Source organism: Corvus brachyrhynchos, unplaced genomic scaffold, assembly GCF_000691975.1.
Source record: "Corvus brachyrhynchos isolate BGI_N302 unplaced genomic scaffold, ASM69197v1 scaffold395, whole genome shotgun sequence".
Taxonomy (NCBI): Eukaryota; Metazoa; Chordata; class Aves; order Passeriformes; family Corvidae; genus Corvus; species Corvus brachyrhynchos.
In genome coordinates this window covers 353,499-363,679 of record NW_008238340.1, presented here as the reverse complement: position 1 = coordinate 363,679, position 10,181 = coordinate 353,499, and the positions used below count along the sequence as shown (strand labels likewise).

Here is a 10,181-nt window from a genome sequence, read left to right as displayed (position 1 = left end):
TAGGAAAAGATAAGCTTAGATCAGGAAAGATAACCTATCTTTCCTGGCCTAATGACTCTTAACAGCCTTAGGCCTCATGGCATTGGAATAAGGGGTTGGGGAAGCTACTGAGGCTCCTTTGTATACTTGACAATCCTTCGAAGCTGCCACAGGCTAGGAAAATGACCTTGGGGCAATTCCCAGTGGGATTTCAAGATCCCCACCATGCTGTGAGCATCTCTTTCAAACAAGCCAAGGAAGAAAAGCCTTTTCCAGATTCTTCAGACCCTCTTGTTACAGCTGTCTGAGACTGGGCTCATATATCCAGGGTAATTACAGGGCATCAATCACAGAGGCAAGTAATGGGAAGGCGGGGGATCAGACACGCCTGTCTTGCCTCAGCAAAGCTTTTGGTGCTCAGCTGTTCCCAGCAGGTTTCTTCATCCCTTGCCCATTCAGCACAGAAATGAACCAGCAGGAAGCAGCCAGGAGGTTGGCCACCCACTGAAAGGCTTAATGAAGAGCTGATAGACCTAGACAGGGGGAGGAGGTGGGAGCCATGTGGAAATCTGCTCCCCCAGGGTAAAAGCCAAATCTAAAAATAAAGACCTGTGTTTGCACCTACCCAATCCAGACTTTGGAATCAACAGGACCTAGCACCCATAAACTCCTGCTCATCTCTAAGACTCTATTTGCATACTCCCCCCTTGACACCAAGCTCCTGTCCAGGGAAAAAACACTGAGTAAAAGGAAAGCCTATAAGGTGTTTTTTTGACCTTTAATCAGAACTCCAGCAAAAGCAGGGTCCAGAGGAGAAGAGAATGCAACCTCACAACAACTGGGAGTAACTTCTCCGTTTGTGCTGCTACGGAGGTAGGATACAAATCCTTTAAAGAGGACCTTTCACTAGGTACCATCTCTTCCTGGTTGTTCTTTGGCTGTCATCCTTCTGGCCTGCAGCACTGTTTTTGTCGTAAGAGCAGAGTGTTCTCTTTCTTGATGGCCCAGGACCAGCTCTTTGTTGTGACAGGAGCCGTATCCTCCACATGTCCTGAAATGAGCAGCAGCTGCAGGCAGGCCTACTCCAGTCAGCAGGATCCTTTGTCCTTGCACTGGAATGCTGTGAGCTGCTGCCACCTTCCAAAGGCCTGAAAGAAGAAAGTGGACAAATCAAACACTTGAGTTGCCCTTGGGGGACTGCAGCCATTCTCACAGAACCCGTAAACATACAGCTTTCCTTCTAGCAAGGGCTCTGCCAGCTCCCTAACCCTTCACTCAAAACCCCTCCCTGTCTTTCCTGGAGCCAGTATGGGGCATGCAGAGTACAAATCAATGTGAGAAAAGAAAGACCAATGCTTCCTCTGCCCTCTATTTTCAGTACCTGCTCCTGTCTCCTTAAAGGAGGACCTAATCCTGCATGACCCTTACGGAGCCAGGCAGAGGAGCACACTGGATATGAGTTCTAGGCTTTGCTCGCTGAAATTCATAGTGATTTGCTTGCCCCTGGGTGCAAATCAGCACAGTCCTCCTGCACCAGTGTGGAGCCTGTTTCTTCCCTGAGTGGGGTCTCAAGAGGCAGGGGATTAGAGGATTAACATCACTAATAACAGCAGGGAAGGGGGCACGTGTCAGGGGAACTGACTCCTGACACAAAGCTTTGAAAAACACCCATAGATGAACCCATGTAAAGCTGGAAGCTTTTTTCCTTTTTTATTGGCAAGTCCCATTCCTTGATGTATTCAACTTCTCCCTAATTCTCCCTAAGCAAGTGCATTGTGCAGGGAGAGAGATACAGGGAACACCAGTTGTCCATCTGGGGTGCTTTTTGTACCACTGAGGTCCACTGAATTGAAGCAGTCATAAATGCTTACCTGAGACAGGAGGCTCTTGGCTTCCTCCTCCAAAAGTTTCTGCACCACGCAGCTTTGCAAATATCTCCGTCTCCACACCCTCCAGGCCTTTTCTATCAGCTGCTCCTGGTCCTGCCCGGAAAAGAGGCAGCGCACAGATTAATTGGGCTCTGACAGGCAAATTACCTCACTTCCCTCCAGTCCCACCTTGTTCCAGTTGCTTTCCTGGGTCCCTCTTAAATGACTCTGCATTGGTAACAAACAGAGCTGACTAATAACAGAGCTCTTGCTGAACTACTGTCTCTTGCAGATAGTGTGGCTAATTAAGTCCCAGTACCCTGGTGAGAGAACAATGTCCCATTGTGCTCCAGCACAGCTCCTCAGTGACTATGGAGATGCCCACATTATACAGGCATCATCTTGTTACCTGGGCTAGAGCACATCTCACACAGCTAATGCCCAGGAACCAGGCAGAATATGGGTGTAAGCAGAAGGGGAAGCCAAATGACAGCTCTTGGTAAACTGTGGACACCAGTGGGATGTACCAAGAACACAGATGAGGACAAAGATAATAATAATTCCTGTGAACCTTTTGCACAGTCTACAGACAATCTAGACAAATCCTGTTCCAGCTTCCCATCTGTAAGGGCAAAGCACAACTAAGTCTGTGGATATGCCAGTCTGTCAAGCTGGCATTTAGGAAGAACAATGAAAAAACTAGCCACAGCAGCAAACCAGGATTTCTGGTGCACACTGGTACTTATGAAACCCCAAGGTCTCATCTCCCAGGATGTATGTGAGGCTACAGGCGAAGCAGGCTTGCCCAGTAACACCCATCACTGCCACCCCAGTGGCACCAGAAACTTTCGTCTCCTGCACGCCTAGGAGAGGAGAGTTTTCTCCCCACCTTATCCCGAAATTCAGGAGATCTTATGTCCTCGGAGGTCAGATTAGGAAAGTACTGAAAAAGCCATCGTACAAAAGATTTAACTAGATTTTTAGGGTATTTATGCCCAGTACAAGAAAGGTAGCTTTGAACTTGGTGGTATATTTCTCTATGGTGTGCAGAAACGTCAGATCCCATTATGAAAGCAACACCACAAACCCTCAGCCCCAAATCGTTAAAAAGGAGAGAAAAGAAAGATTGCACTGGCACCAGCTTAAGACAGGAGCCCCTAAACCAGCAGGGAAATACTCACCAGAATTCTGGATTTACCACAGGAAAGCAGGTCCGGAGAAAAAAAACATGCAAGAAGGGTCTTCTGCTTACCAGCCATTCCCACGCCACGTGGTGTGGGGAGGGTACAGGCTGAGGCTCTGGGCTCGATGTTACACAAAAAGTAACACCTCGCCACACAGAGCTGGCACAGCAGGACGTGCAGAGCTAACTCCAGTAGGCTAGTGGTTTAATGCCTTAGAAAGCCTCGAGCAGCCTAGAGAGGTAGCACGGGCAATCTAGCACTTTAGTAGCTCTAAAATCAGTACCTGTATCAGCTGCAAAGCAAATACCATCAGCAGAAGCAAAGAGGGAGAAATATAGCTCTCTACTCGCTCAATTTCCCACAGTTAGAAGCTTTCAAAAGAAACAGACAATAAGAGACGTTCACAGGAATATAGCTGAGCCAAGAGAGGGCGGGGTCTTCCTCGATCATCTCTTTTATTAGGAGAAGGGGAAAGGGGAGGACTGGGGGCGGACCCGGGGTGACCGGCCAATCAGACACTGCTAAAGAGTTTGAGTTATGTTTGGTTTTGCCCCTGCTTAGAACAAAGGAGCTCGGAGCACGTGGCAGAAGCAAGTGTCTTTGGGAGCGGAAACTCAGAGCAGGCAGCAACACCAGGTCTCATCTCCCAGGATGTATGTGAGGCTACAGGCAGAGCAGGCTTGCCCAGTAACACCCATCACTGCCACCCCAGTGGCACCAGACACTCACCAACACCTGAGCCAGTATCACCACCCTGCTAGCTTCCCTCCACTGATGCCATCCCCTTGCCAGACAGAGCAGTCTCCTGTCATGCTGGCATTGGTGCAGTACCACTGTGTGATGCCACCACCTCAGGTATTTCCTCCTGCAGGCAAAGGAGGCAAATAAGCTTTACCAGTCATACAATGGAGCCCTTCCCTGATGGTATCAGCAAGAGGAAGCCCAGAGCCCTCCACTCCACTTACCCAAGCCACTTCTTATCCCACTCTTCCAAGTCCACCTCTGCTGTGTTCTCCTGGATCCTTGCATGTGCACGAGAGTGTCCTACCACATCACGTCTCTCCAGCAGCCTTTCAGCCCTGTTTTGGTTCCTGTAGATCACCAGCCAGCGCTGAATGGTACTGGGAAAAAGTCCAGTTGGTGCTGAATCTTCTCTGCCTCTTCTGCTTTCTAAGAAACAAAAGAGGAATGACACAGGAGCTAACCTTGGAGCTAGAGAGGGAGAGATCAAAGCTGCCATGAGGCCTTAGTCCTTTGACTCCTGAACACAGAAGAAACCCACTGAGTTTGATTGCCATGAGCTCCTAGTCCACAGAGGAATCCCAGTCATTTAGCTGGTAAACACTAATCCCCTTCCCTCCTCACTCACACTCCCCACATGGCCCTGTGAAAGGAAGAGAGGAGGGAAAATCATCTTACTCGTGGACCGAGAGAGAGACATCTTCCTGCTTTTCCTAAAACCTATGAGGGTATTGCACTGCCGTAAGCATTGGGAAAAGGCAGCTGCTCTGGTCCAGTAGTTGCACGCCTGCAAACAGAAATAACACAGCTGCAGCCAAGAGTAAACACAATGCACACAGCACTCACACAAACCAGTCTTAGAGAGACAGGCTCACAACTCTGCAGGTAGCTTAATGTGCTAGACCCCAGGCTGGAAACTGCACAGATGAGATCCCAGCAGGACTGACTCAGCCCTTCCAAATCAATCGACCTCTTTGTAGTTTGCTAGCTGTGAGTCTTTTGAAAAAAGCTGCAACTCTGACAGCTCACTCTGCTCTGCAGGGACAGTGATTATCCCATCTCATCTTAGAGCACAGAGGAAGGAGTGCTCTCATCTCTCTGGTCAAAATGTCTCCCTTCCTTATTGCTGTACTCCATGTGGTTGCTGCAATCAGTGCCAGATTATGGTGATGAAGTTGTGTGCGCAGTCTGTGAAGAAGTTCACAGCAGGGACTAAGCAGTCACCACAAATCAGAACAGGTTTTTATACAAGCCTTGTCACACTATCTCAGTGCCTCATGACTCACTGAGTCTTCGTGAGGGAACAGACAGTTAATAGTAACTGTCTCATAGGGAACTTTATCTTCTCTTACTTGTTTGACAGTAGTCACAGATCCCAGGCGCAGGGCTTGCTGTCCTCTTGCAGCCACTCGCCAGCGGTGACAGGCTTTACCTGGAGAGGGCTCCTGCCACTTGTGGTTTCTCCCTCCTGGCACCCGTTTTTCAGCTCTCAAGAGTTTGTCCCTCCACTTAGTAAAGCTCACAACAAGGAGACGGTGCTCTCTGACTCTTTTAAAATAAGAGAGAGCTTCATGCTGCCTCAGTCTACACGCAGTGACCTGGGCCCAAGTGACAAGGCACCTGAAAAGCAGTTAAAAGCACAGAAAAGACACAGATGCCTAAAGTCACAATTCCATGTCAGACCAAATTCCACCTTCTCCCCTGCCCCGCAGTGTCCCACATAAATGATCAAAGCAAGCCAAAGAGCATTCAACAAGAAAAAAGCCTGTTCCTATTATTCCTTCTGCAATGAAGATTTATGCATTGTTCCCTATGCCACTTATTTTTCCAGTGCCTTATCTTTGGGAGGTGCAAGTTCAGACTCTTCAACTACAGTGTCTTTCTGCTGAAAACCTGCCATCATTTTACTTTAGGTTCCCAGCACTGTTACCTCACACCTACTCAAACCTCAAGAGAATGTCTGCTTCCTCTGGCCATTTTAGCACTTCCTCCTCTTCAAAGGCGTCTGCAAACTGAATCCAATCTTACACTGTGCTTTTCCTTTGCCTACAAAACAAATGCTTTTCCTAGCCTGCCTTGCCACTACACATACTGGATCCCTCAAAAAAAAAACCAAACAAAACCCAGAATTTAATTAGTCAGTCTTCAATCTATTTCTGTGCTAGCAGCTGACCTGAAAGATGGTGTTTGATGAAGGCTTTTTCATTATGGGTTGAGAACAAAACTGCTAAAATCTCCTTCAGCATAGAATCCAGCAGATTCCTTAAGTCTGCTTGCAGCATTTATGACAGCAGCTTGTTGTCAAGATTCAGATTTTGTTTCTTGGCTGTCACAAACTAAGGCCCTGTAAGGCCCTATGTATGTGGGATGTACAACTAGAATCTTTATGGAGACAATTTTATTCCAAAAAATCAACAACTTCAGGAGTTACTATTACCAGCACTGTAAATCTGCACCCACAATAATCCCTCTGTATCTTGCAGGCTGATGCACCAGAAGCCAGTCTTCCTCTGCAACCAGAGAATCCAATCTGCTTTTAACTCCTGGCTTATCCTTTTGGTTCCTTGTTCCATTTGGACCTTCATTATGCAAATCACCCCACTGCAGCATAAGGCAGAGGTGTAAATATCCTGTGCCTGGCAGGCTTTTTGGAAGATCAAGAGAAGCTATTGCAGGTTATCCTACCATGAAAAATGCCCCCCTCAGAAGAGACAGGGCCTGTACCATATACAGGTGAGAAATTAGAAGCACTCTCTCATCAAAGGAGACTCAGAAGGAAGATTAATGGGGAGACAGACTCAACAGCAAGGAGCAACATTATGGGCTTCTCCCAAATACAATTCCCACGAGGGAGCCACACAGATGGATTTGCAGAGGAAAATGCAATTGGGTGGCATAAGTGCAGAGTTTAAACATCACAGCCACCAAAGTTTTAATGGGTTTTTAGTTGCTCTTTCCTCTGCAGATCTTTGTGTCCTCTCAGTCTGAACCTGCAGTTCCAAAGAAAACCTGCTAGGGCCAAACCTGCACTTCTCATGCCTCAAATGAACCCTTGGCATAAATAATCTTATTCATTCTTATCCTCCTGAATTATTTCAAAGAAACACCTCAACAATCCTGGTTCACTACAGCTGGACACTTCTCTGCACTTCAGGCAGGCACTGGTCTCATACAACATAAACCACAAACAAAACTGTTTTCAATGAGAAAGCCACTGAACACAATTAATTCTTGTGTTTTCAGGATCTGCAACATAAGATTCAAAGACAGACTACAGCTTCACCTATACTGTAGTAACACCAAGATGAGTTGAATATCATGGTTCTCCCTTCATAAGCTTTATACTGCTTTGCCGCAGGAACAAACTGAACTCAATTTTTCACATTAAATAAAATCAACACACTGCGTCCAGAATCCTAAGAGACTCAGATTCGTAAACATCAGATCTCTGTAAGACCTCTGCCCACTATTCCTTCCAGCAAATACTAAGTGAAATGAGGCTTTCAACTTTTAAACTACACAAATTTGTTTGCATCTCTCCCTCACTTAGTGTACAAATACCACCCTGCACAACTAAGACTGAATACAAGTTCTGGAAAGAAAAGAATTTTTGAAAGACAAAAATGAGGTGGGGTGTGAGGCTGTAAGTAAGAGATCCCTTAAAATAGACACATCCTCAGAGAAGTGCTCCTACAGAAGCTCCATTTACATATCAGCTATGCACACTTTCAAACCCAAGCTCTGCTCTGAATACAGTGGATACTACTACGTAAATTGTTCTTCAAGCAGAGCTTCCTTTAGCAATGCTTTGAGAGCAAGAAACAAACCTGTGCAGGAGAAAACGTTCCCAGAATAAAACAGCATATTTCTGCTTCCTTGTTTGGTAATACCATGTCTGCAGGACCAGCCTCTTCTTCTCCTGGCAGCTGTGCCGAGCCCATCGCTGCTGCAGTTCTCTCAGAACACGCTTCCCTGGGAGAGAACACACCTTCCTGAGCTCAGCCCAATGACTGTCTCCATTGCAGAGTCCAGACAAGAGCAAAGAATACATCTCCTGCAAACACCAAATGGGACCAAACTTGCTAAGATTCCCTGTCCTCTCTTTACCAGCTAAAGAGACTTTTCAATTCACCTTGTAGTTTTTTGTCTGCAAGGCAGTCAGACCTTCTTTGAAATTTTCCCTGCAAGAGATCACAGATCACTTCCACTCTTATCTACAAGGCAGTTTTCCATTAAAAATTGGGAGTTTTTCTTCCCTGGCACAGCCTAAGTACTTAAGAGCATATGGAATTCCTTGAGGGATCAGGACTAAGTTTAAGCCACCCCAAAAGATACACCCTGTTTCCGCTGAAGCAAAACCTGACTGCTTGGTCTGAGGAGAAGTGTTCAAACTTGGAATGCTGTATGGAACTCCATTTAACTCCCCAGCTGCTAAAATACACTGCTTGAACACTCTTTTGGTAGTGCAGAGAGAAGTGCCAAAGGAGCATCTTCCCTAATATAAAGCACTACAAAACAGTAGGGCATGGGTCCTGCTGATAGCCAGAAGAATGCAGTCACACATGCACCTACTGACTCCTGGAGTAGTTATGTGCCTTTCCAGAAGAACACTGCATATAATCACAGCCAAAAGTGTGACTTTCTTCATCCCAACCATTCCCAGAGCTTCCCTCTTCTACAGACACAAGCGATGCAGTGGGATGGGGTAACTCACTTTGCCAGCAAGAATGCCAACGCCACAGAGCATCAGCAGTCATCTGGTGAACATGACACCTGAATCTCTGGTCAACTTCCACTTTCTGGGCCAGTCTCCTTTTCCACAGGCTGAAAGCCATCTGGAAACAATGAACTCCATGTTTTAGGGCTGCTGCTGCTTTTTGGTTCTTATTTTCCATGACCCAGTGGTGCCAGCTGAGAAAGGCTCTGAGAAGGACAAAGGTCACTGCACTGACTGTAGGAACAACTCACAGAGATACACACCCTGGTAGCGGAAAATTTAACAACAAACATATACGCGAGGGAGTTTTGGAAACACATCTGATCTGTTAACATCCTTTCCCCTTTAAATGTCAGGAGAAATGATGGACAGGACAAGCTGTTGGGAGTAAGGTGTTCTGTCCTGGCTGTGCCAAGGCTGTTGTGCTCTTCATCTTTGGAATCAGTAGAGAGCAAGGCCAGTTCAGTGGACAGGAAGTTACCAGGACTTGTTATCAGCAGAGCTGGGCTTGCTCTAATTTGTGAGGCATCCCATCAAACCAGAAATTACTGTGTTCTGACATAGTCATTTTGAAGCTGGAAAAACCCCAAAATAATGGGCTGCAAAACTCCCACTGAAGACACAAAAAGATAGCTAGAGGAAGAATTTTTTCCTTTTTTTTATTAAAGCAAGTGTAAAGCTTTCGAAACAGAGAGCTTTAGGAAACTTATGGAAAGCACAATCCCTACCGAGACAGCCGAATGCGCCTGCAGTACTGCTGGGCCTTTACATGATGTCGAGTTCGAGCTGACCAGACAATGAAGCACCTTTGCAGGCAGTATTTCTCTTCTTGCTGCCAACAACTCCTCACCTTCTTGTCAGAACTGCAGCCCTGTAATCCAGAAAGGCCAAAAAGGGCCTTGAACTGCTGTTATATCACAGTTACTCCACACAGCTCAGCTGCCTCTCCTTGCCACTGGGACTTCTGTGATTGCCCGGCTCTGTTGCTAACCCACAAACCCCACATGAACACCCAGACATGAGGCTCTAACACATCCCTTTTAAATCCTTGACACCTGCCCCACTTCCACTCAGATGACAAATGGTAGGGAAGAGTTACCCTGAGAAAAGTTTCAATCTCCCAACTCTTCTGTCTGAGAGAGAACAAAAAAGACAAAACAGCAGTGAGACCTTCCATATGCTGATATGGAAACCCAAAGGCTCTTTGCTAAACTTGGCTATGCAGAAAACACTTGTATATTTACATTTTACACAACACTTTCGAGCCTCACCTCTTCCCATGCAGAGTAACTGGTGAGAGGCTGGGAATTATTATCTGGACTCTGCAACACCAAAGACTGGAACTGATTCCCCACAAACCAATTTCTTCTGCGAGACGAAAGCGTCGGGTGAGGAGGGAAAGAAAGAAGAAGATAAAGTCTCCTGGAAGGATGGTGTGAAATGACATGAGGGATTATCCAGAGGCAAGGGATTCAGACAGTCCAAACAAGGGGTCGCTCCTACCAGCATCCCAAAAAACCAGTCTCCAACTCACCCAGATCCAGGGAAGGAGGTCTGCAAGCACAGCTCCCCACCCAGCTCAGCTGGCAGCTCTGTGCACTGGTGGAATTGCAGGAAAGAACTGTGACACAACATGTGTGTGACGTCCTCAGCAGTCAGAAGGGAGGAGAAGCCGTGCTGGCTGCTGTCACT

General features: G+C 46.8%; 1 protein-coding gene across 1 annotated transcript in view; it reads right to left on the bottom strand.

Moving 5' to 3' along the window:
- Positions 1–738: 738 nt before the first annotated feature.
- Positions 739–10,181, bottom strand: part of CUNH1orf167 (chromosome unknown C1orf167 homolog) — an 18,979-nt gene continuing 9,536 nt past the window's right edge. The window contains exons 11-21 of the mRNA XM_017735012.1: positions 10,024–10,181; positions 9,761–9,911; positions 9,218–9,360; positions 8,487–8,695; positions 7,600–7,744; positions 5,125–5,392; positions 4,451–4,559; positions 3,997–4,201; positions 3,761–3,896; positions 1,851–1,961; positions 739–1,127 (exon numbers count right to left, since the gene is read on the bottom strand). Coding sequence (XP_017590501.1) covers positions 1,068–1,127; positions 1,851–1,961; positions 3,761–3,896; positions 3,997–4,201; positions 4,451–4,559; positions 5,125–5,392; positions 7,600–7,744; positions 8,487–8,695; positions 9,218–9,360; positions 9,761–9,911; positions 10,024–10,181 — 1,695 coding nt within the window. The 3' untranslated portion in view covers positions 739–1,067. The remainder of the gene's footprint in view (positions 1,128–1,850; positions 1,962–3,760; positions 3,897–3,996; positions 4,202–4,450; positions 4,560–5,124; positions 5,393–7,599; positions 7,745–8,486; positions 8,696–9,217; positions 9,361–9,760; positions 9,912–10,023) is intronic.